The sequence below is a fragment of the Neolamprologus multifasciatus genome, chromosome 18, assembly GCF_963576455.1.
Source record: "Neolamprologus multifasciatus chromosome 18, fNeoMul1.2, whole genome shotgun sequence".
Lineage (NCBI taxonomy): Eukaryota > Metazoa > Chordata > Actinopteri > Cichliformes > Cichlidae > Neolamprologus > Neolamprologus multifasciatus.
The window spans coordinates 18,626,846-18,653,123 of NC_140456.1; the positions used below are offsets into that span (position 1 = coordinate 18,626,846).

The window sequence follows — 26,278 nt, forward strand, 5'->3', positions numbered from 1 at the left end:
GCTGGCTGCCGGCGGAGCCGGCGGGCACGCCGGTGCAGCCCCCTCTAGCTTCTGCCCGGTGGCTACTGGGTGACCCCTCGTCTGGGGATCCTCAGCCCTTCCCATGAAGGTGGCACGGATGCCCCTCCGGTGGTCCTCCTTGGGCTCTTGCACTCTGGGGCCTCTGGATGTCTGGGGCCTGGATCTCCTCCATGCCTGCTTCATGCCCTGGGGGACGGGGCTATGGCTCTCTACATCCTCTAGCAGACCATTACATGGGGAAACCATTTGAATACAAGCGCGCCGATCCACACAGGTGTGCACATGGGTGTTCACTATTCGTAGACTTAAATCACACCTTTCTTGGCTGCTACTTCAAAGCACATTGTGCGCTGTCTGTCCTGCGTGCTGCACAACAACATTCAATATTTAGTATTTACTGCTGTTTACACTTAGCTAGATTAATGCGATGGTGTTGTGTATAGTATGTTGCTTTGTTTTGTTTTTTTTGCTTGTTTTCTATTCTTTTTCTCTCAACAGGTGATCCCGGAGATATTTTTTCTTCCCCCCTTTCTCACTGTCCCTCTCCCCTTCTGTTTTTCTTTTCCTTCCTCTTTCTTTCTCCCTTTCCTATCCCTCACTCATGTCTGTCCCGTCTGTAACAACTGAAAATAAAATAAATAATAAAAACAAAGGTCGATCAAATGGACCAATACGGCAATGCCATGATGATCCATTTGGCAAAATAAATCCATTGGGTATCCTTGTTGGTCTTCAGACAACAATTCTGATGGCTAAAGAACCAAATGGGACAGGCGGAAAAAAAAAAAAAAAAAAAAAAAAAAAGTTATAATCAGTCAGATTTGACCCGAACGCGACAGGAAGCCAAGGAGAATGCAAGACTACCAAATACACTATGTGGATAAAAGTACAGGGCCACCTACACATTACACCTAGAGTAGCTGCCATGGAAATCCATGCCATGAAGCTCCCAGCACATAGTTTTTGTGCTGATGTTAATGCGAGAGGAGGTCTGGAACTCTGTAGTTACTGTGTCAGCAGAGCACTGGCAACTTTTAAGCAAAAATTAAGGGAGGTGGCCCAATACATCTGTCCATACAACATATTTGATGGCCTTCAAACTCACCTCACAGGAGTCACCAGTATACTGAGAGGGGCAGGAACATTTCTCCACTAAGTTACTAGGACCTCCAGTCCCTGAGGTTGTGGCCCCTTCTAGGCCCACCTCACCCAAGCTGAGTCTCTGGCTCTGGGTGAAGTACAAGGCTCGGATCCTAAGGCCCACCAGACCAGCCAAGACCATCATCAGTTCCTCTCTGGAGACAGGCCTGTTGTTGATAGCATGTCGCCAGTTCCCCTGCAAACAACACAAAGTTGTCAGATTTATCCTGAGAAATCAGTATGGAGAGAAAGAGAAAATAAAATGGTTATAAGAAAGTGTAGTCCTTTACCTCCAACATCTGTACTCTGCCTTGATAGAGCCTGTCTGGAAGTGGAGCTTGTGGAGATGTGTGGATCAGAGTCATGTTATGACCCTGAGGAAAAAATAACGACATGGATAAATACACTGCCACTGTAACCAAAAAAAGAAACGAAAAGAAAAGAAAACTCCTAGCATTACGTACAGTTAGGACAACATCAGGTCTTTTGCCAATCGGAGTCATCCCCTCACTGGGAATCCCGAATGATTTGGACTGGTAAGTCAGGAAACCACCATAAGATGAAACCTAGAAAAGGATAGAGACTTCTGTTAGTTAATTTGGAGGAAAAGTTGCATATAGACGGTTAGTGTAAAGGACATTTTAATATATATTCGACATAGATCCTTTTCAGTTGGGAGGTAATGGTTAAACTTGTGATTTTTCAGATATCATATGGCCTTTTAATTCCTCCTTTTAAATTGTTTAAGATTTTTGTTTAGAGTTTTGTTGATGTATGCTGACAGCCTTTCTGCACTTCTTCCTGTCTTAGCTGACAATGATGAGTGGTGGAGAAAATGTTCCTTTAGCAAAAGCAGCAATACAACAGTATAGAAATACCTAAACAGAATATAATAATACTATAATTAAAATTAAATCATGTGTGGAAATTAAAAAAAAACAAAACTGGAAGATGCAAAAATGTGAACACACCTGAAATATCGACAATGATCCTTTACTCCAAAACCGTATATATGCACAACAATTATCAGTGAATTGTCATATTCAGTCATGTTAAAGAAGTTTAAAAGATGAACGCAACTGGGTTGCCGGATTCTTAGTATGGATCTTGATAATTATAGGTTTACTTTTCAATAGTCAAAGTCAAGGTCAAAGTCAAATTTATTCATATAGCACGTTTAAAACAACAACCGCTGACCAAGGTGCTGTAAAATTAAGATAATTAAAAGAAATAAAGACACAGGGTGACATGATAAGAGTTAAGAAAAAGAATCATAAAATTAGAAGATTTGAATAAAACAGAGTTTTATTCAAGAATAAAAAAAACTAAACAACATTTTTTGTGGAAATGACCTCCAATATCTGTTTCTCTGTTTAGACAGCAGCACATATTCCCAATAAACAACATTTCTCGCCATGACGTCTTCACTGACTCACCCTGTTTCCCAGATAGGACGGTGGTGCCACCCAGTGTAATGTTTGAACTGCGGGAGAAAGTTCCTGGATATCTGCTACCAGCGTGTTACTGGCTTTGTTCAACACAGATGTAACCTCCTCTCTGTCGGGACTTTCCAAATGCCAGCCCTGCATATCAACAAACTAATAACAGAGAAACGTAAGAAAAATAATAACTGTGTTTTCCAGATAATTTTTGACGGTAGTGTTAGTAAAATGAGTATTATCTGTATTAGTAAAATAGGAGCACACTGATGACTTCTTAAACAGAACACCAGATTAGCAAAGTCGATAACTCCATTTCCAAGACAAGCTTGCAAAAAGGACTTTGCGCAAGACACGGGCAGATGGGTCAATGAGTTCATCCAGTAACTTTAGAGACACTAACAAGAAAAGCTCACAGTAAAACCTGCATCGCGTGTTGTGCATTTGATCTGCTTTACCATAGTTGGTCCTTTTGTGATCAACACCAGCTTTTATTAAAAAACCCATTGTTTGCCACATAACGTCTGTCAGCCAAAAGGCGCTGCAGGCAGAAAATCTTTAAAGGCACCCGTAGACATGCAGGAGCAAGAAAAGCCAACACACCTTCCCCCTGCGTTTGCTGGAGCTCTGACACTGGTCAGTGACTCCAAAGCAGAAGCAGCTGGTACAGCCGAGAGGGTTTGAGGGGTCAAAATAGAAGGACCTTTCCCGACAAGTATCACACCTGACCCCAGCAACATTTCTCTGCAAACGTGGCAGCAATGACAAAGAGAAAGTCAGACAAAGAACACTAAGAAACAGGGAGTTCTTAAATAAGACATTTCATTTATTGAACCGACCTTGCAGAGACACCTTCCTGTGTCTGGGTCACACACATTAGATGTAACTCCACCTTGATTACAGTCACAGGGCACACAGTCAGGGAAGCGATAATAACCTGGAGCACAGCGATCACACTTCCGGCCTCCAATCCTCGGCTTACAACTGTGTAAAAATGCAGAGACATAATCACAATTAAAGATCTTCAGTGTACATTTGAAACACAGAAATGGTCTCTGAACAGCTTGTATGGCAAAGAAAACTGTATGATTACATCTTATGCATTGCTTTACACTGCATGCTCCACATCTCTATAAGAGTGAAAACAGTACTGTGTAATTGTAATACTCTATCAGTAAGGTCTGGATACCTTTAAAATAACCTTTGCATAGTTTTCAGCTCTCACAGCAACATTTATGGAGTTATTCAAGGTAGTTGGCAAGCAAGTTGCTTCAAACATCATTAAAAACTTACAGTTCACATTCTGATTTGATTTAGAGACAAAGGCAAGAATGAGATGCGTTATCTGTTAGCTTGCGTGGTTGTTTTCATTGCTGTACATAGTTGTCATTTTGCTGGCTATAGGTTTGGACTAGATATGCTGTTGCACAATGAGTTTGTACGGACATGAACGTGCTCTCTGATGTTATTGCACTGCATAAGAATCTAAACACCTGAAATGCCTAGAGCTTTTTCATGATACTGCTTTTGACAGAAAGGGAGATGTGTACAACAACATGACTGGACTGTGAACTGTGAAAGTCAGGGCCAACACCAATGTTTAAAATAACAATTTAAACAGCCTATAGCTGATGCTCGTGCTGTTTTTGATCATTTTGCGTAAAGAAATTAAAAAGAAAATTAAAAGAAAATTAAAAAATAAATTAGGCTCTTTGTCACATACTCATGATATCAGCCCATACCAACATTCCCCTAATGTACTGCTGCATCTGTAGACGTAACATCTCATTAATCATGTTGCTGTCATGCTTCATATCTGCTGTTGGAAGCTGCAGGTCAGATTCCAGTCTTTTTTTGTCACCACTCAAGAATCAGTGCATGACAGATTGTTACTCACAAGGGACAGGCATTACAAGCACAGCTGTTTAATAGAGAAACTACACAATCACATAATTAAGAAGAAATAATTAATTATATCTATCCACTTTTATTCCATTTATCCAATTCAGGGTTTGCAGGGAAGCTTGAGGCTATCCCATCCTGGACACGTCACCCAAGCACTCATTTACACCTGCAACTAATTTTGAATCAGCAAATGATGGATGGAATGATGCATGGATGGATGGGTGCATGGATGGATGGATGGATGGATGCATGGATGGATGGATGCATGGATGGATGGATGGATGGATGCATGGATGGATGGGTGCATGGATGGATGGATGGATGGATGCATGGATGGATGGATGCATGGATGGATGGATGGATGGATGGATGGATGGATGGATGGATGGATGGGTGCATGGATGGATGGATGGATGGATGCATGGATGGATGGATGCATGGATGGATGGATGGATGGATGCATGGATGGATGGGTGCATGGATGGATGGATGGATGCATGGATGGATGGATGGATGGATGGAAGGATGGATGGATGGATGGATGGATGGGTGCATGGATGGATGCATGGATGGATGGATGGATGGATGGATGCATGGATGCATGGGTGGATAGATGGATAGATGGATGAACTGTCATGATCCTGGCTTTTCCAGCATTTTCTGCTATGGACTCACTTTCCTGTTTGATATTTTCCGTTCGACTTTGTTGGAGTTTTCAGTTTGGCTATTACCTCTGCCTAGGTTATGTTTTCATCCTGATCTTGTTAGTTGTTAAGTTTTGAGTTTTGGAGGCACCGTCCAAAGACACAGGGAAAAATATGGCATGAAGTGACACAATGTGTGTGCCTCTGTCTTAAGTGGATTAAAAAATTGCTAAAGTTGTTTCACATCGCTCAGAGGAACACATGTTTATAGATGCATTCCTACTGAACTCTAACAATGATTCTAGGACAGAACAGCAGCTAAAATAACTCAAATGTTAACCCTTTAACGCATATTGTATCATATCTGATTTGAGTTTTTGAGACTTCTACATCATCAGTATTTTTGGGGGGTTTCTTCCTGAAAAGCTTCCATAAATTGCACAATACATTTTAAGCAATTTTAAAAAATGGTACATGTAGCAAATACTATCCATCCATCCATCTGCTTCCGCTTATCCTTTTCAGGGTCGTGGGGGGCGCTGGAGCCTATCCCAGCTGTCATAGGGCGAGAGGCGGGGTACACCCTGGACAGGTCACCAGTCTGTCGCAGGGCCAACACACAGGGACAGACAACCATTCGCACTCACATTCACTCACACATTCACACCTAGTGGCAATTTGGATTATCCAATTAACCTATTCCCACAAACTGCATGTCTTTGGACGGTGGGAGGAAGCCGGAGTACCCAGAGAGAACCCACGCAAACACGGGGAGAACATGCAAACTCCACACAGAAAGACCCCGGCCTGATGGTGGAATTGAACTCAGGACCTTCTTGCTGTGCGGCAACAGTGCTAACCACCGTGCCACCGTGCTGCCCGTAGCAAATACTATGCAAATAAAAATTGTATGTGGAAATTAACATTATTTTTTAAACACATTTGGCTCAAACCATTTTGTTTTTTAATTAGAATTTTTTGGTAATTATTTCATATTTCAGGCTTTAAGGGGTCAATGATAGGATATGAAGTATTTAAAGACTATCACATGAGATCATAAGAACAAACCTCAGCTTCCATTTATCCTTACTTAGCAACAGAGCTGGAAAAGTTGCTTTCAAATATGATTTATTTGGCCTTTACAAGGTAAATGCAAATATGGTAACCTGCACAGTTTGCTCTTCATGTAGGTTTCAGCTCACCTGCACTGACCAGTATTGCGGTCACACTGAGCCCCTGCATTTGCAGCGATGCCGCTTGGGGAGCATTCACAATTCTCACAGCCCAGCAAAGGGTGGTAGCTGAAAGTCTGATTCTGACACACATCGCAGGCCGGTCTGACTGTCTGAGGAGGGCAGATGCAGCGTCCTGTCACTTCGTCGCATAGTCGGCGGCCACAATCACACGCTGCGCAGAGAGGAGAGTAATGAGGACAAAATTAGATGCAAATTGTATTTTGAGAGTAAGTAACAAGGAGTGAATGATGACTTAAAAAGAAAAGAACTACAAATCAAAGGTAAATGTTGACTCACGTCTGCAGTAGGGAAATCCGAAGTATCCAGTGGCACACTTTGTGCACTGCCGCCCAATCACATGCGGCCTGCAGGGACACTGTCCTCCAACTGCATCACAGACGCTTCCTGTAGAGGCAGATGTGTCACAGTCGCACGGCAGAGCACCATCGTTATATGCTGCTACAAGAGAGCGGGCCGAGTCTCTGCAGAACTGGGAAGATGTTCTTGGGCTAAAGTGACACACACAAAGATCACTTTTAAATGCAAATGTGGTTTTATACTCGAACATGACAGCTAGAGGGCACCATTTCCAAAAACATTGGTGTTTTGAAGGCTGTTACCTCAGCATGGGTAATGAAATATCCCATATATTAATATCAATATATTACAACCATCAGCTATATATCGTCACAAAAAAAACATGTCAAATTGTTGAATGCTGATGTCATTATTTGTTGGATACCTACTCAATATAGAACCCTTCTTCTCGGCACTGCTGTATGAAATCTTCAGATTTATCCAGAGGTTTCTCTCTGAGGAGCTCTGGGGTGTAAACGCTATCAGGTACCAACATGATATAATCCTAAATAAAAGATAGAAACCATATCAAAAACAATCTCATATACCCTACATCTTTGTTTAAGTAATACAGAGTGATAAAGGATTTAAAGTTATTTCGGCTTTTTTATTATTTGCTTCAGCTTAATGGAGAAGGAAAATGAAAGCACACTGAACAGTACACAATCATAGCCCAACCTGCCCCCTGCCTTATACAGCCGGGAAGCTTAGCCTTTATAAACCCACAAGCCACTGCCAGGTAGAATACAGTCGTTTCATTGTTGTTGTTGGGGATATGGCATAACACTGAGGAGAGAGGACCTCAGGATGCCAAGTCCTCAACCTGAACAACACTAGTGCAAAACACAGGCTTCGCATGCCTTCAGACTGTAAACAAGTATTTTTAGATTTCTCGCTCATTCAGTTGTGATGGTGTTTAACACGTAACACAAAACACTGACCAGAATCAGAGTCTTTCTAGGTGGCACCCTCACAGAGATGACGGGTAGCTGCCAAGGATTTCTCTCAAAGTCAAGGGCAATGCGCCCATCAGCGATGACTACCTCCCTGCATCCTGAGACTGCAGGGCAGAACGATGCATTTATCATACCTGCAAGAAAAGGACATTTTAAATGGGTAAAGAGAGAAGACAGGAGGGCGCCGCACAGTGACTCATCTCCCTGTTAAAGCCATGTGGGGGAGCTGATCCAAGGCCTCTGCTCATTTTCTCATGAGCATTGGAACTTTATCTGCTCTTAAATAGGAATCAACACCTCTGTGGGAATGATTTCCCAGTCACTGCCAAAGTAAAAAAAAAAAACATCTAAGGGGAGGCAGTAAGGACTTCATTCCTCTCTAACACTCACCCTTCCATTCACGGCCCGCGTCAACTCGCACTTCCACAGGGAAGGAGATATGTTCAGGCTGGTGATAATGCACTATTATCACATACCTGCCCGGAAGAGGCACATTGGGGGTGAAAGTAATCTCCGTCTGTGAAAAAAAAACCAAAAGAAAACATGAGAAAACCTGAATGAGTGTCTTTTGGACTGGGTAAATAAATAAAAAAAACAAGCAAACAAACCCAGCAGGACAGCACAAACTGAATGTTTTGGGGGCAAAGCTGCTAAATAATTCAACCAGCTGAGGAAGGGCACGGTGATACCTGCGGGAATTTAAGTAGTATCCCATCACACTCAGGTTCACGGACAGGGATCACCCCAGACTGTCGTCTCCGCCTCCAATCCTCAATCTCTCTTTGTTGGGGAGCCACAGCTGGTGTGGACAATAGCTGGCCATCGCGGGCTGCATACAGGATCCAAGCTGAAGTGGGTTTGTCAAACTGCCTCGGGACACAGTGCCAGCTAAACACAGTAAACAAGAAGAATTCAGCTTCAACGTGTTTTCACTCCCATATTATTTGTTAAGAATATACAAAAAAATAATTTCATCGTGATACAGAGGCCAACGTTTATAAAGTATCTGAATGATTTTAGAGGCTCAGCAGTGCGGAAGCCATTATTGCATTCATTGTTTTAAATTTGTGGGTATTTTTACGCTGAACTACAACAACTGCAACAAGTCAATTCTAAGTATTTGTTTGTTGGCTTATTTTTCCCTTCTGAGTAGATTTCCTGTTCTCTGCTCAAGGTGACGTGCGCAGCAAATAACAGAGCTCGACACTGACAGCTGGAAAAGCGGTAACATCCGACCCGCTCATTACATTCAGAGACGATTTAGTATGAGAGAGGACTGAGTTAGACTGCAAGTTCAGCCTGAGGTAAGTGAGCTTGCCAACCTCAGGGAATGCATACAATCACACCTGGAAAACAGCTGTGTCCGTTCAAGACTTACGTGTCTTCGGTGAAGCGACCGTGAGTGGAGACACACAGGACTTTAGGGTCTACATACTCAATGGAGAACTCATCTGCAGGAACCGCGTACACTTTATACTACACAGAGAAAAAGATGTATTTAAAGCTCCACGTTGCTGCATTGATATGAAGCTGTGACGCATCTTTTGGCCAAACTTTTCACTTACCAGAAGGAATGATGCTGTGGAGGTCTGCAAGAGGACTTCAGTCCTGTGACTCAGCTGAAACACTGCTATTTGGTTTCTGTTGTCCACCGCCACACTTCGACACAGATTGCTGCACGGGTTAGGAAACACAACAACACGTACATGAAACGTGCACATATTATTTAACCTTCTATCTCTAGGATATTGATAAGTATTCAGTTAATAAAGACCTAAATCAAATCAATATTACTACAAGTAATGTTATGAAAGCATCAAGTGTGGGATTCACCTGAAGGTACAGCTGTAAATATTAGCCCTGCCCATAACCGGGTCAACTGATTGTCCACTGATGAGTATGTTGACATTTTGGACAGTGTCCACCTCGCTGGCATACTCCAGAATAAGCATATATGGCCCAGAATCAGGTACAGGCAGGCTGAGCTGCAGCTGAGACTAGAGGAGACAGAACATTTATTTAAGGGAGACATTCAGGCATTTTAGGATAATAAAACTGAAAAACATAAACCGCAAAAAGAAGTAAATCAAACATCAATATATAAGATTGATTGATTATCATTGGGAAGTAAGATCCAGTCTATAAACTGAACTGCAGTCTCACGGTTTTATTCCGGACTTTAGCGCAGATAAAGGGAACCTGTTTTTTTCTTTTAATAGCTTAACCGTTTTTACACCGCACACACAATTTTTACACTAACATTCATCTTTAAAATACTGAACCTGTCTCCCATTGAGAGCAGCCATTTCAGGGTGATCAGGGGTGAGACGCTGCACACGAGCCTGCCTCCTCTTGCGCCCACGCCGGGTTGTGAATTTTCCCTGTGAGCCCAGTGCGGAGCTGAAGCCATCCAGGGCTATGTGCTTATACAACAGACAGCTGAGACACACGCACGCACGCACGCAAAAAGAAAAAAGTTAACAATCTACCAACAACAAGAAAGATGAGAAAAAGAGTGGAGAATGAAATTTACTTTTCATCCTTGTTTGCGGTGGGTAAATATGTGCATGGCTGAGTGATCTTTTCCTGCAGGAGAGGCGCTTCATAGTAATCCTGGGGTAGTAACACTAAGTAGTCCTGATAAAGGCAATGACACAGAGAGACAATACATATATATATTGTTTTTTTAATCTTGCAAAACACCAAATGAGCAGTAATTTTCCACTTTTAAAATGACATCTGTACATCAGTGATTTCTTTATAAACTTACCAGGAGAACTCCTTCTGCTCTTATGTGCATGATCCATGTCCCAGGAGTCAATTCAAAGGGCTCAGCAAAGCCGTCTCCAGGCACGGTGAGGAAGGATGGGGACGGACTAACTTGAAATATTACTTCTTTACTCTGTTCTGACCCTGCAGAGCACCGAGCACAGATGGCTTTAATGTCAGATACTGACAAACAGACATCTTCCAAATCAAGACAGCACGCCCGGATTTAGAATGCATGACGGGTTAGAAATATGGGAGATGATTCAGTTTCAGAGGCAGCCTTACCTGGAGTGCCTCTGCTATTGGTCGCCTTGATGCTAGCAATCACACGGGTGCTGCTGGGGTTACTGAACCGCAGAACCACACGGAACAAATGCTGCCTCCCATCTTTCGGCTCAACATGCACTGTTACTCTGACTTCAGTCTGCGGGGAGGACAACAACACACACAGCTGACTGCGAGGGTAGGGGTTTGAGTAGATGACGAGGGAATAATGTTAAAGAAAAGCAAAAGTTAAAAATGAAGTTAGGTGGATGGAGAAGTCGGGCAAAGAGAGAGCGTTAATCAACAGGCAGCAAGCAAGGTGAAGAAAGTATAACAGGAGGAGCAAAGCAGACCCTTCACTTACAGTCACAGCAAGACTGATAGCCAGTTTCATCCACCACCAAGATCCAAGCTCGCACTTGTGCTCTCCCCTTATGTCGGGGGGTGGCGTAGTGCATTAGAATATGGAAAGGTCCAGAAAAGCCAACAGTGAGCCTTAAGATCACCTCTGGCTGAAGAGAGAGAGTGTTAGTGCTAAGAGAGCTGATGTCCTCAATTGTGTATCAGCACTGAAATTACAAAAGGCTGTGCTCTCAGGTGAAGATTATTTGTGCAGTGGCAAAAGCAAAAGAATCGTAGTGGTAACAGAGAAGACTGGAAAAGGAAAATTGTGATAGTACAAAAGTGGCAGACACTCTACTAGTCTCATGTAATTTATGCAACAATGACATTAAAGCATCCGATACATTAATGCACAAGTTTGAATGGACGAACCTGTGCGGGGGACATCACAGCGTAACCTCTCCAGCTGAAGTCTGGGAACTCCTGGGAGCTATAACCAAAACGTACTGGTCTGGAATTTGGTGAGGTACCATCCTCCACCTCAAACTTCAGCTGGTGCAGAGTGGGAAAGTAGTAGCCAGGTGCTGGCCTGGTAAAAAAAAAAAAAAAAAGTTCAATCATTTGATTAAATGCTGCAAATATGTTAAAAAGAACCATTTTCATCCCAATTTAATGACATCAAAATCTGCCATGTCTTACTCGGTGCATTTACGGCCAATGATATTCCTCCGACACTGGCAATGTCCCGATATGTCATTGCATGCCATGCCAATGGCACCACCTATATCGCATTGGCAACCTTTTGAGGGAATAGAAAAAAAGCAATCATTTTCTACATCAAACATGTTCCATTTATGTGATATTACACTGAAAATCAGTGCTTCTTCTCTGACCATACGTTGGATTTGTTTTGGGGCACATATTATGCAACTGTCCTTCTGAATATGAAAATATTTACACTCAACCAGATGCCAAGATTTATCACCGGCGTTACAGAAAGTACAGAATTTACGCTATTTAAATATGTCAGCATTTGGTTGTCTTTTGAAAAAACATTTTTTATTTTGCGCATGTTCTTGAAATCCTCCTGAGACTATCTTTTCACAGAAATACTTCTTTAGGAGACGTAGGTGTCAAAGCAGTAATGTTTACTACATCCTGGCATCAAGAAGGACAAAGACGACCACAAGCCCTCACTGGATGCACTATCACACATTTCTGAAGGCTGTTCTTCAACAGGGAGAATTTATACTTTTGTAATATTCTTTGGTTTACATAAGAAAAAGAAGGTCCTCTGTTATCTTCCTTAGATAGAAGATCCCTGACAGACCTTGGGGCCTCCCAAGATGAAAATAAGGGACGCCTGAGCAGAAACCACAAGGACGGCACCAGGTCACTGCACTCCTAATAAGCTGCACTAAGCATGACCTTTCAGACCTCACCTATAAAAAAATATTCTGTACACTTTGCCGTTTATTTTTATTATAATATATATTTAACACATTAAGCCATAAGAAAGGATGATTTGTGCATTTTAACCTTTAGAAACTTTCATCAAAGATCATTATTCTGCATTCAGTATTGTTTTCAACAATGTAAGATTAAAAAAAAGCTTTGATGATTGAAATGTCTTGGTGTCCCTAAACTTCAGAGGAGATCTGTACTGTACCATGTATTAGTACTTATGTACTAATAAAGTAGTTGTTCTTATTACTAAGGGACAATAACATGTTTAAATGTATCCAATGCAAAGTTTCAGGCTTAACAGAGAAACTTAACAACCTTGTTGATCTTCAACAGAGGTTTTATTAAAAGTTTTGTCAAGCAAGTAAGCAAGTAGAATTAGTGCATTAAGCAAATATTTTTACTGCCACAAACACACAAGAAAAAAAAAGAAGAGGGATATGGCTGTAATACCAAACCAAATAGCCCAAAACCTGTTTGGCTACATACACAAAATATATTTTATATACAAAATATAAATATAGAACATACAGCTTGAGCTTTAGACATAGTTCCTTCCTGTCTTGGTCTATCTGCTTCTTAACTGATTTCCCTGAATGTTGTCATTCATTTCTATGCAAAAAAAACATGAGCCATCACATTTCACAGGTTATTGTAATATGTGATGCACATAAAGAAAGTTTTAAGCTCTGCTGTCTTTGCTTGGCTGTACTGCAGAAATGATTGGAGATTATGTATCAGAATTTCAGGAGCAGGACCACGCCTCCAAACACGCTCCTTCCGGCTGTCATCTATATAGGTTCCCCCAGTTCTGCAAGCTGATCATTCTCATTTACATGCCCCACCCTTCCTCCCTCCTTGTTCTCCATTCTTCAGCTTCTTCACTTCTATTTAGTACATGGGGATCTGCCAGGCCCGGGAGCCGTCGCCAGTCCCCTTCGAGGCCTTCCTCAAACCGCAGCTCAATTCATGTTAAAGCATTCACTTTTACCTACTAAAACACTTAAAACAGCACTAAGGCACCTGTTTTTCAGTCAACACAATAATTTCTAACAATAGTCAGTGTTGCACTGTGGTTGGCTCGCTAAATATTTACAGTCATTGGTAAAAACAGCAAAAAAGGAAGTATGCTTGGTTGCTATTTTCTTTCTTAAAGTGTATCCTTTAATAATACAGCACATGTAAGCAAGAAACAAGGTTGGAAGTTCAGCAAAGAAACACATTCTCACCTTGACACCCGTAATAATTCTTTTTCTGCAGCAGAAAGTATCCATCTTTGCAGGAGTCACACGCATGCCCGCATGTATTAGGCTTACAGTGACACTGTCCACTTTTCTGTGCAAGCAGACCATCAAGAGATGATTAATGCTGCAAATGTGCGGTTATTCAAACTGCTGACATCAACACGACCACATGAAAACACTCACCTGTTCACACTCTCCAACACCACTCAGAGTCCCTTTCAGGTCACAATGACACTCTGGTATGAGAGACAAAAGTGGGTGAGGTTATGAAAATGTAAATGGGGGGGGGGGGGGGGGGGGGGGCTCTACAGTGAATAGACACTGATTGCAGGATTTTGCTAAATTCACAGGTGAAACACAACATTGTAAAACCCTCCAGCCTTCAGAGATTTGCACATCAAAGGTCCAAAGGAGCTTTTCAGGCCGCAGCTTGCGTTCAGCCGAGTGGGGGGGGAAGAAAAGAAAACTTTTCCCTCAATGTCCAGCCACAGTCAACCAGATGCATTCTTGGGATATTAAAAACACCCCACCCCACTCCTTATTGAGCATTGAGGGAACGTAGTAGCGATAACAGTTTTGCAAGAGAGCAGAGCAGTAACAACAGACATATGTGAACAAAGCCAGGAGCTGTTCTCCTTAGTTTCCACTATATTAAAAATTTTCAATTGAATAAAGCAGGAGTAGTTTTTGTAAAGGTTATAAAAGTAGATGTTCAGACGTTCTATTTTTAATGTGTCACTGGATACTTTTTTATGCAATCTCAGGAGGAAATCTCACAGTGGAAGCAGGCAGCAGGGATTTGCCTGTATAATGTGTTATTCTTCAAAGGCAGAACCAGCCTTGTTGATAGAGGTACGTTGACGTATAAGACGGGACAAAGCTCATATCAGTACCTTGTCAGATTGTTCCTGGCAATTTAAAAGCCTTGAGAAATATATGGTCAGAATTAAGACATTTTTGCCTGTATGGAAGCCAAATAAGCATTTTTCTGTCATGTTTCCCCCTTTTTCCTTTATTATTCAAATTCCTTTTTACTTACCTATACAGCCACGGGGATTGTCTACAGCTAGATTCCAGTATAGAGGTTTACACCTGTCACACAGGGTTCCCTCTACATTTGCTAGGCAGCGGCAAGAGCCCTGAAACAACAGATAAGGAGTCTGAGAATTGTTGAGACTGGTAGCTACTGTTGAAAGCTTTATATTTGTTTAAAATCAGAGCGATAAAATCAACTGCAAGTGCCTGCATTTTCTATAAAGATGTTTCTTTACACTGAAACTTGGCAGCATTTCTTTCTTTCTTCTAAGTATGCATTATGCTCCAAACTGAAAGGTGACTCTCAGAAATACTTCAATAGATGCCTAAATAAATACTACGTGTTGTTTTTCCCCTTTATAATGGAAGGAAGCCTCTTTTCCTTTTTTAATTTCCTTTGGTTTTCACCAGAAAAACACTTCCTTGTGAAACCGCGCAGGATGACGTGGAGTTGTGTTATCAGTTGTAGGGCTGTTAGTCAATGCAAACCCACACCCATCACTGGATTTATACTGTGACCACTTCTATCAGCAAGGAAAATAAAAGCTTGTTCCAGATAGGGCCACGATGCACAGAAAAATGCAACTCACCGTTCGAGGATCAGACGCTTCAGTTCCTGCTGTGTTACACACACTGATGGAGGCTGGAAGGACAAAATGAAAAAGGAAAAGGTAATATTACTGAGCCTCAACGATAACCACAGCAACAGCAAACAATAATGACCTAAATAACACATCTATCCGCTGTCCATAAAAATGACTACTTTTATGAGTTTGATGATTTCAAGTGTTTACCCGAGCACTGAGGGAATCTTACACCAGAGGCGCAACGATCACACAGTTGACCCACCACACCTGGAAGGCAGAGGCACTGACCCGATAACGGGTCGCAAGTTGCGTCATATGAGCCTTCCTGTGAACACCGGCAGGCTGGGGACAGTTACACAAGCAGACATAAGAACTCTAAGCATTATTATGGTAAGTTGTCTGGTTCTTATACAGCCTTTTTTCTGCAACATGTCTCATTCACCCCTTCACACAAGCACTGTTTTCCACATGTATGTGCTTTCTGTCTACTATTCACATTCACATGCAGACGAATGCATCAAAGAGTAACATGTGGTTCAGACTGGCTGAGATCAAACCATCAACAATTCAGATGAGTAGATGATGCTCTACCTCCAGAGCCCCAGCCATTGTCCTTAGGGATAAGTGAATCTCATAAGAAAAGAACAGGAATTGAAACTCTTGGGATGACCTTGTTTATTTTAAGAATCAGATTGTCTTAAGTGATTCCCAGTTGTCTATTCTTGGGAATATGAGTCCATGGAAGGAAGAGGTCTATAAATATCACATATTCCATCTCTCTGTGAAACATCGTGTCATGCAAATTGCATTAAAAAAATCAATTGAGGGGGCAGAGTGGGATTTTTGTGGATGCCGTGGGAGGATTTCTACTTCAAAGTCATGAGAAGAGGCCACCATAAATCCAACCAAACCAGAAGCTACATTTTTTTTCAGCAGCTTTCTCATCAGCAGAGGTCAAAAGTACACAAGTGGTTTATCTACTGTAGTTATACTGATAGACACAGAGGGACAAATCCTACTTACCAGCACAGTCAGGATATCCATAGTAGCCTGGCGCACATTCATCACACTCCCGTCCCCCATAATTGGAGAGACAAATACACTGACCATTTGGACCGCACACGCTGTCGGCTACGCCGGCCCCATCACAGAGACATGCTGAAGAAATAAAATAATAAAGCAAAATTTATTCTATTTTTATAGCTCTGTATAAACATTTACCCAGAAAAGTCCCAATTATAAAAACATCTGTCCAAATAAGTAATCTTTACATGCAAAAAATCTGTAAACATCAACTAAAACACCATAATACATAATAATACTTATACATACATAATACTCATTTTTCCAAATGTACTTTGATAATTGTTACTGAAATCACATTGTCTGGAGGGTCCATTTAAAGCTTTAAGGGTCAAGTGTCAAAAACCTTGAGCTAAGACTTAAAAAGGGCCAAATATGTAAGTGTACTTCCATCTGATAATACTGTAAGCTGTTTCATGGAGAGAGTGAAGTTTCTCTCTGTATTAACAAAGCAAAAGATTGCTGGACAAACTAATCCCTGCTGTGTAATTAAGTCACTCCAGTCACACCTATTAACATTTACAGCGCTGATTTGCTGCCTTTGTTCCTGTTCCACATAATAACCACTTGTGGCCACTTCTATTAAAATAAAACTCCTGTTTCCTAATCATTAACCAGTAACACTGATGACTTTGTGTTTCTTTACAGTCTGCGGGGTTCAAATTGGCATGCATGTCTCTCTCACCCCGGCAGTTTGGGAAGGAGTGGTATCCAGGTCGACAGCGGTCGCAGTGCTCGCCCTCCACGCTCTGCTGGCACAGGCAGCGGCCTAAAGCATCGCATATCCCACCCAGAGTCCCTCTGTAGTCACAAATACACGCTGCACACAAAACACAGTGGAAGCATTTAATTTAACAATAACAGCAAACAAATTAAATCTTAACAGAAATTCAAATGTGTATTCCTAGTGGAACATTAACATTTGCTTATAATTGAGGCTGAGCTCTTTCTTTAGTGGAACTCCCAAAAAAAAAAGACTGACAAATACTTCCTTCAGTTGAACTATTCTCATAGTGTGGCACACAGTGGCACAGCTATGCTGGTGCCCACCCCACCCCCTGCCAGGCCCCGCCTCAGTGTTAGCATACGTTCTCTGACAGCTGAATTGAGTGAGAGGAAAAAAATCAAGGGCTGATGGTTTTCACTTTAATAGCAATGCCATATTACTGATAATGGATTTCCCAGCTTGAAGGAAACTTATAAATAATATTAGTTTCCACTAAATAGCCCCAAATGGCCACTGCTATCATGAGACTATTTGAACATAAAGTTCCATTGATGGATGAGAAAATGTAAGAATAATCACACTCACGCTGACAGCTGGGCGTGCCAAAATAGCCTGGAGGGCAAACAGTGGGACCTATAGAGGGAGAAAATAAAGAGGATGTAATAACATCATTTTAAGCGGATGTTTAAAAATGCCTGTCAATCTAAGTCTGATATGACAGGATATGGCTGCAGACAGGAAGATACTGCCGACACCGGAAACGTGCTCGTCATCTCCGAGCATGACGTGAGGGGAGCCTTCAAGAGAGTGAACACCAGGAAAGCAGCAGGACCAGACGGCATCCCAGGTCGTATCCTCAGAGACTGCGCATACCAGCTAGCTCCTGTGTTCACTGAGATATTCAACATCTCTTTATCTCAGTCGGTGATCCCCACATGCTTCAAGGAGTCCATCATTGTTCCTGTCCCAAAGAAACCCCACCCTGCTTCTCTCAATGACTATCGCCCTGTAGCCCTCACCTCAGTAGTGATGAAGTGCTTTGAATGCCTGGTCAGAGACTTCGTCGTTTCTTCACTACCAGACACACTGGACCCACTACAGTTCGCTTACTGTCCAAATCGTTCCACAGACGATGCCATCTCTCATCTCCTCCACACATCACTTACTCACTTGGACACTAGAAGGGGGAATTATGTTAAAATGCTCTTCATAGACTACAGCTCTGCATTTAATACCATAATTCCCTCCACACTCACCACCAAACTGGAGCACCTGGGACTCAGCTCATCTATGTGTCAGTGGATCTCCAACTTCCTAACTGGCAGACCACAGGCAGTAAGGATGGGCGGACATGTCTCAGCCTCCACCACTCTCAGCACTGGACCCCCCCAGGGGTGTGTTCTGAGCCCCCTGCTGTACTCTTTGTACCCATATGACTGTATGGCCACTACCAGCTCCACCACCATCATCAAGTTTGCTGACGACACCATCGTTGTGGGCCTGATCTCTGACAACAACGAGGCGGCCTACCTGAAGGAGATTAGGAATCTGGAGAACTGGTGCCAGAGGAACAACCTCCTTCTAAACGTCAGTAAGACAAAGGAGTTGATAGTGGACTTCAGCACTAAGCAGGAGAGGAACTACCAGACCCCCGTCATCAACGAGTGCCCAGTGGAGAGAGTGGACAGCTTCAAATACCTCGGAGTTCACATCACGCAGGACCTGTCATGGTCCTGTCACATCAACACCGTGGTGAAAAAGGCCTGACAGCGTCTCTACCACCTCAGACGCTTGAGAGACTTCCGACTGCCCTCCAAGGTGCTCAGGAACTTTTACTCGTGCACCATAGAGAGCATCCTGACGGGAAACATCTTAACCTGGTTCGGGAACAGCACCATGCAGGACAGACGAGCTCTACAGAGGGTTGTGCGATCAGCTGAGCGCACCATCCGCTCCGAGCTCCCTGACCTGCACTCAAACTACAGAAGGCGGTCCTGAACCAAGCCAGGAAGATTGTGAAGGACCTCAGCCATCCCAACAACAGACTGTTCTCTCTGTTGAGGTCAGGAAAGCAATTCCGCTCCCTGAAGACCAACACAGAGAGACTGAGGAGGAGCTTCTTCCCGCAGGCGATACGGTCTCTCAATCACACCGCCACATAGTACTGACCCACACATATGGTTCTTACACGCACACTGAACATTCTGGACATTGTTTTCACTTCATCACTTAAATCACTTTAAGCATATTTGCACTGCACAAGACACTTACAAATGTGGATTGCACAACACTGGACATTATATTTCTTCATTTCCATTTAATACTTGTACAGCTGCTGTTATTGTGTATATATATATATATTTATTTATATTATTATTTCTTCATACATTCTTATATAGTCTGTTTACTGATCTTACCCACAATGGGACCTGCAGGAGATTTGGTGGTCGCTGGGTACACTGGATATCCTGATTGCAAAAGAGAGGCACAAAATTAAGATCGCCAGTGACTGGAAAATGTAATGAAGTAAAACCTCAGTGTCAACTGGGGGGGGGGGGGGGGGGGGTTATGTGTTTTTTGTTATGTGAAATCCACATAACAAAAACTGCTCACATAAAAACAAACATCCCCCCACGCCAGCATTTTGAAGTTATTCACTTTCTTGCCAAGAGATAGACTAGGATTTAAGCAATGTTTGCATTTGAATAGTAAAGTCAGTGGTTAGGCAGCTCAGCTCAATGTAAACTGTACACAGGGGGAAACAACATGCCTGGATTTGCACAAAGTCTAAAAACAACTTTTTATCATTTTATAATGGATTAAGCACCGACTTGGCTTGGGAGGAGTAATAAGGCCTGAACAGTTCAGCACATCACCACTGTCACATCCATTCTTACAAGTGCACGATGTGTATGCATTTAAAAAAGCACACTGTAACCTATTTAATACTGAGTTTTAAAGGAACTGGTAGGCAGAGTTTGTTACCTTTGGACAGACAAAAGAATGACATAGGCTCCTTTGTCCTATAAAACCACTCAACTATTTTAGGTATTGTTTACTCAGACTTACTTACTTACTCAGACACGAACCTCAAGTGTTTGCAGACGATGTGCAGTTAATGTTTCAGCTGGTGCTGCAGTTACACAGTTGTCAGATTGTATGTGTACTAGTTACACATCTTCAGTTCAAAATCCAACAAGCTGCAAACATTTTGTGCCGTGACAGAAAACACCAAGCAAGCACCTCTTCAAACCCAAATAATTCTCTCATGACCGAGTCAACATGTTTAGTCTAGTTTGGCAGTGCTAACATGCTGATGATAAGGACCAAATGTTTAAAAATTCTGTGTTAGCAAAACACATCTCGAGACTACAGACCTGTGTTGCTGTGTTTGCGTAAGGACTGTAGGTTTCGATGATATCGACGATCAACATTAGATGATAAGACAAAAATGATGTGAGTCTTTGGATTTCTCTGTTGTCAAACTGGTTGATTTTCAATTAAATATGAATAACTTTAAATTATCTTGAAAATAGATGTGTGAATAGAGGAATCGAGTGCTGTAGGAAATTCAACAGAAGCCGGTTTTAAGCAGGTTTAATCAAAGACAGAGAAAAAGATCAATATTACTGTAAGAATGGCTTTAGCGCCTTGAAGAAAGAAATGTAAAAGGAAACATTGAGCAGCTTATCTCCAGTCATAGCAGACTCCAGACTTTACAAGTGTACTCCTCCAAGATGTACTTTAGTCAAAAGGCTTTGGACAAATGTGTTTGTTCAGGGAGAAATCTGAGAGTAAAACAATCTTGATTCATGATTCCAGCTGTTAAAGATCGGGTTCAGGTTAACTGACCATGAATAGTTGCACCCTTCTATGACAAAGCAAAGTCTTCCCTTCAAGTCAAGATTCAAATGAGGTACAGGAAAGACTAACTGTACCTTTTTGTTGTTTGCAGCAACTGCAGACAGATTTGTGTCTTATGATTTTTGAACATGCAACACCAAAATCATGCATTTAGCACATTTGTGCAAAATGTTAACTTAGCACGTGAGAGCAAAACAAAACTTACGAAAGCAGTCTGGGTAGTAATAGTGTCCATCAGCACAGCGATCGCAGTTTTCTCCAGCAAATTGTGGCTTACAGATACACCATCCAGACCCCATTTCACATCCAGCTGTTGTTCTTTCGTCACAGCCACAGGCTGGTAGATGCCATGTGATTTTATGAAAAGAAAAAAGAAAGTGCCCATGTTAACATGTGCAAAATGTAGATGTAAAATACACATATAGACAAACACATGCATCATCAGAGTAAAATCCATCTATTTTCTTCCTGTTATCTACTTCAGGGTCACGGGGTGGGGTGGGGGGACTGGAGCATATCCCCGCTGCTATTGGGCGGGAGGCGGGGTACACATTGGACGGGTCACCAGTTTGTCGCAGGGCTGACACAGAGACAGTTATCCTTTCATACTCATATTCACATGTATGGGCAAATGAGAATCATCAACCTGTGGGAGGAGGTCAGAGTACCCACACAGATCCTGCAAACTCCACACAGAAAGACCCCGACCACATGGTCGATTCGAAACCAGCAAATTCTTAATGTGAGGCAACAGTGCTGATGACGATGCCCACTCAGAGCACAAATTGAGGTTAAATACCCAAAATTTTCACAAAGTAAAGTAACACGTACAGAAAGCTTTCAACCATCCCAAATCCCAAAACGAGAGCTCTTAAAAGTTAATAATGATGAACGTTTACTGACTCTGAACACTTTCGGCTACTAAGCTACTTAATTGAGTTTGTGTATTTTATGATTAAATTAAAAGCTCTTGGGTCACCCGCTTTAATTCCACTACTTTGTCATGTGCAAACACAACTGTCAGCTATTTATACCAAGAGGAATAGTGATGGACCATTAAAGTAGTGTAAACAATGGCAGAGCCCAGTTTAGCAATAAAACAAGCGGCGGTGCCAGTGGTGCTTGACAATGGTGCCATCTGTGCCAGTCTAAAGCGAGGTGCTAAAGCCTTGCTTTGAATAAAAATACACTTTGGCTTCACTCATTGGTCACACATGTTGTAGGTCACATAACAACATGGTGGGACAATAGTTGATTCCCAAACGATCTGTTGTTGTATCTTGAAAAATGTCAGAGAAGCTGCAAAAACGGATTCCACAAAAATACACACACGCATGCATAAACAGTATAGGCTTATATTTCCACAGTCTTTTTCATCAGTACATAGTAAGGTTTTACAACATCAGTATGAAAACAGCATTGTGATGTGACACAGACAAAAATGTGGCTTACGTATGCATCCGGTGGGAGACTCAGCAGGTACACCGTAAGGCCTGTAGAAGCCTTCAATGCATCTCTCACAGTTCACTCCAGCAGTGTTGTGCTAAAGAATGATACAGAACAAAATTAACTTAAGTCTTGAACAAAAAAATATGAGTTTAAGTTTCTAGCTTTGCATCAATCTATGTGGACATTACGCAATACTTGATATCCATAACACTCCATCTTAACAAAACACTCAATTCAAATTTATCTTGGCAAAAAGAAGGTCACAAAGTTCCTAGAAAGTTTCAAAAAGAACGTTTGCTTTGGCCTCAAACAGCAAGTTGCACAAGTTTCAAACTGAAGTATGCAATATCCAATCCTCTGCAAAAGACTGATATAGAGACGCGCAGTATGGAATATTACTTCACTTTCTATCCTGTTTTCAACCACACACATGCAAACATAAGAATCAGTTTAGACTTGATACCCAGTACATACCTGGCAGTTGATGCACACTCCTCCTCCATCAAACCTGCCGAAGGTGTCTAAACTTGTTCCCCTTTTTTCCACCTCTGGGTCGTAATAACAGTCGAAGGCATGGGAGAAACACTGGCAGGCTGAGGAGGAAACCCCCCAAGACAAACACACACACACACACACACACAAACACACACACACACAGACAAGTATTATTCTATACTGTCAGTAAATTACCTCTGACTCCCCCTTTCCCCCTGTAAGTACCTTAAGCTACTCATTCTCTTAAAAGGAATATTAAGTCAAGGTTGTTAAGCATCAAGAGAAACTATAAAATCCAAACTAAACAAGATGGCATATCCTCTTCCTGTAATCCACCCTGTCTTATTAATGATTATGAATGGGTTGGGTGCATTTGTACTGCATGAGTGCACTGACTGGATTACAAGTTTCCTTCCTTGCTTTACTTCTGTGGCTGATGCAAGGTTATGTTTCATGAAGGCCAAAGTTGTCAACAGTGCAAAGCAATTAGATTCCAGTTGGCAAAGGCTCTGCTGATGGACTGAATGGCTCGCTGATAAGCTCTCACTATCTAGGTCGGCGCAGGGTTGACTAAGCTCATTGACCAGCTACCTAAACAGACAAAACTCAGTTATCCTGAAGCAAGTTGTGCACCATGCTGTTCATCACACATACCATATCAGGAATGTCCTCCCAGCTCTTCACTGAGGCTCACCACAATACCATATCAGGGCATCCACAATAGGGCTTAAATATCAGAGGCAAGAGGACACTTCAGTCCGCTCTGGGGGTAGTAATTCAAGGAGCCAACAGCATGGGGAGTAGCAGAGTGCGGTTTTGGTTACACACTAAATGAAGTACTGTACATGTATACTTACGCTGACACTCATTCGGGTTGTCAACAGTTGCAGCGCGCCATGGCTTCTGGTTAAATCCTGGGCAGCAGCGGTCACATGACTCGCCACAGGTGTTGTGCTGGCACTCGCACTGGCGACTAAAGAAAGGAGACGAGACGCCTGTATTCAGTAGTAGTGCCAAGATGGGTTTTCACGGAAAAAGTCCCAACTGTACATAGATATTTACTGGCACACACAGTCGGGTATCTAGAAACTCAAGGACGCACAGCGGAGCACTAACATTCATTCTGAAATCTTATTTCAGACAGTCAGACAAATAGACATTCAAATTTGCTTCGCTTTAAGCCTTGTTTTGGTATCTGCACAGCTGCTATTCAGCGTTAATTCTTCCTGTCTTCCGTTTGATGTTCAAGCTTTGTGTAGGTGAAAACAGCCGCTTACAGCACCTGGAAATTACAGCGATGAGAGCGATGAGACAACCAACTTAGTGAAGCATCCACGAATCCTATCCTCTTTTTTTTTCTTGGACTTTCAGAGTACTAATGCTTACAATGGTTCAAAGCAGCACTTTATCCCAAATCTTATCACAGCCAGTAATCAGGGGAACTAAAACAATCTACTGCTTTTTATAATGGTGAAGTCACTGCACAAACAACATAATTGTGCTTTTCAGAAAGAAGTGATCACTCTTGATCTTATCTATGCTATACCTCATACACTAGAGGCCGCATTTGTAATCTTTGCCTCTTTTCTTTCAGAATTAAATCCACTTTACTGTAATAGTTGTACACAAGAGCCCCAATTCTACAAAAAGCTCACTGAATAAAGGCAAGTGTCTTTTAGAGCTGAAGGTGAAGTATGTATTACTAACCTATTTGGGTTGTCAGGGTTACGGCCTCCACCACACATCTGTGCGTGCCCGTGACAAACACAGCGTCCGCCAATGCTGATGTCTTTGATGCTGTAGTAATACTGTCAGCAAAAAAAGAATATGTTATCAGCAGCATAATTTCCAACCATGTTATCAGCAACTTAGCGACACCAGTCACACCAGAACAAATGCCTGGCTCTGCTTGGCAGCAGAAGTGAGTCACACATGCTGACAAGTACAAACTTAAACCATGACCCATGAGATAATGCTGGTTTTATGGGGTGAATCAGTGCGTGAGATAACACGAGATAAGGCAGCCAACATCACTGATTCCCAAAGGTTCGAATAAGGAAAACGAAACAGATGTTTTAGACACAATAGTAAATCACAAAGATACAGTGCTGTGCAAAACCATCATGTCTTTATATTTTGCCAAAACATAGTTCTAACAGGCTTGACAGTAAGTATTTGGTAGCACCATATTTATTCGTCAGCACAGCTTGAAGCTTTCTTATCATTTCTTTGGATTTTGGCTGCCTTTTGTTTCATTCTCTGTCTAAATGATCTCACGTTGCTTCAGTAATGTTGAGGTTCAGGCTCCTGGAAAGGCCAAACCATGACTGATGGCGTTCCATTGCATGTTTTCCTTTCCAGGTATGCTTTTACTGCATTGGCAGTGTGTCTAGGATCATTGATCATCATTGGCACCTGCTGCCAATCAGATACTTTCCAGATGGTACTGCATGATGGATCAAAATGTGATATTATTTTTTAAAGTTCATGATTCTATAAGTTTTGACATGACTTCCCCTACCCCACTGGCTGAAAGGCAGGACCAAACCATGACAGAGTCGTCTCAATGTTTTACAGATGGCTGTAGACACTGTTGTACTTCTGGCTTCTTGGCAGCCACCTTTCCACTAAGACCATTTCTGATGAGGCTTCAGTGAACAATAGCTGGATCAACTCAAAGGTCAGATCTATCTCTCCGGCCCTAGGTCAGGATACTTTTCCTTCTTAAGGACCCAACTTTCAGATAGCTTTCATCGTTAGGTCTGCCGCTTTTGTCCTCCACAAGTTTCCTCAAAGTTTTTTATAGGACACACTGCGCACCACGCTGAGATATACAAAGTTTTCGGCTAATAGCGCTTTGGGCTTTACCTTGTTGCTGATAAAATGGTTTTCTTCCTGTTAGAGTGTGTTATTTTTGACATGGATTCAACTGATGAAATGGAAACAAATAATTATTTGCAACTTAGCTGCCGTTTTATGCTTGAATTGTTTATAGGTGTTCCCCTAAAAATGGTCAAATACAAGGACTTGACTGAAAATAAGTGAAAAACCAGCCAGTGTTCGAAGAAACACTATGACAGATCTTCAGAAAGCCTGGAGAAATATTGGCTACTGGAAGAAAAATATAGAAAAAATGAGGAGTAGCTCAGATGTTTTGCACAGTCCTGTACACTACTCTGTATCAAGGAAATTACCAAGATGACTCATATGATAGATAACAGACAGACCTGGCAGTGGGTCTCAACACAGGTGAACATG

The 26,278-nt window shown here is 42.1% G+C and overlaps 1 protein-coding gene across 3 annotated transcripts in view; it reads right to left on the reverse strand.

The window, feature by feature from the left end:
- LOC146497727 (laminin subunit alpha-3-like) overlaps positions 1-26,278 on the reverse strand; it is a 63,241-nt gene that overhangs the window by 20,568 nt on the left and 16,395 nt on the right. For 2 of the 3 annotated variants that reach the window (XM_085139146.1, XM_085139149.1), the window contains exons 6-40: positions 24,728-24,828; positions 23,878-23,993; positions 23,000-23,118; positions 22,529-22,619; positions 21,282-21,413; positions 19,630-19,680; positions 17,798-17,845; positions 17,171-17,305; positions 16,426-16,560; positions 15,610-15,744; positions 15,406-15,458; positions 14,820-14,919; positions 13,964-14,016; positions 13,766-13,871; positions 11,772-11,871; positions 11,505-11,661; positions 10,752-10,890; positions 10,468-10,610; positions 10,231-10,334; positions 9,980-10,136; positions 9,531-9,694; positions 9,263-9,371; positions 9,076-9,173; positions 8,387-8,585; positions 8,088-8,214; positions 7,683-7,831; positions 7,131-7,246; positions 6,682-6,893; positions 6,352-6,556; positions 3,440-3,584; positions 3,204-3,344; positions 2,598-2,759; positions 1,626-1,727; positions 1,452-1,535; positions 1,127-1,357 (exon numbers count right to left, since the gene is read on the reverse strand). In XM_085139146.1, coding sequence (XP_084995272.1) covers positions 1,127-1,357; positions 1,452-1,535; positions 1,626-1,727; positions 2,598-2,759; positions 3,204-3,344; positions 3,440-3,584; positions 6,352-6,556; positions 6,682-6,893; positions 7,131-7,246; positions 7,683-7,831; positions 8,088-8,214; positions 8,387-8,585; positions 9,076-9,173; positions 9,263-9,371; positions 9,531-9,694; positions 9,980-10,136; positions 10,231-10,334; positions 10,468-10,610; positions 10,752-10,890; positions 11,505-11,661; positions 11,772-11,871; positions 13,766-13,871; positions 13,964-14,016; positions 14,820-14,919; positions 15,406-15,458; positions 15,610-15,744; positions 16,426-16,560; positions 17,171-17,305; positions 17,798-17,845; positions 19,630-19,680; positions 21,282-21,413; positions 22,529-22,619; positions 23,000-23,118; positions 23,878-23,993; positions 24,728-24,828 — 4,419 coding nt within the window. The remainder of the gene's footprint in view (positions 1-1,126; positions 1,358-1,451; positions 1,536-1,625; positions 1,728-2,597; positions 2,760-3,203; positions 3,345-3,439; positions 3,585-6,351; positions 6,557-6,681; positions 6,894-7,130; positions 7,247-7,682; positions 7,832-8,087; positions 8,215-8,386; positions 8,586-9,075; positions 9,174-9,262; positions 9,372-9,530; positions 9,695-9,979; positions 10,137-10,230; positions 10,335-10,467; positions 10,611-10,751; positions 10,891-11,504; positions 11,662-11,771; positions 11,872-13,765; positions 13,872-13,963; positions 14,017-14,819; positions 14,920-15,405; positions 15,459-15,609; positions 15,745-16,425; positions 16,561-17,170; positions 17,306-17,797; positions 17,846-19,629; positions 19,681-21,281; positions 21,414-22,528; positions 22,620-22,999; positions 23,119-23,877; positions 23,994-24,727; positions 24,829-26,278) is intronic. The other variant, XM_085139148.1, reaches the window with a different exon arrangement.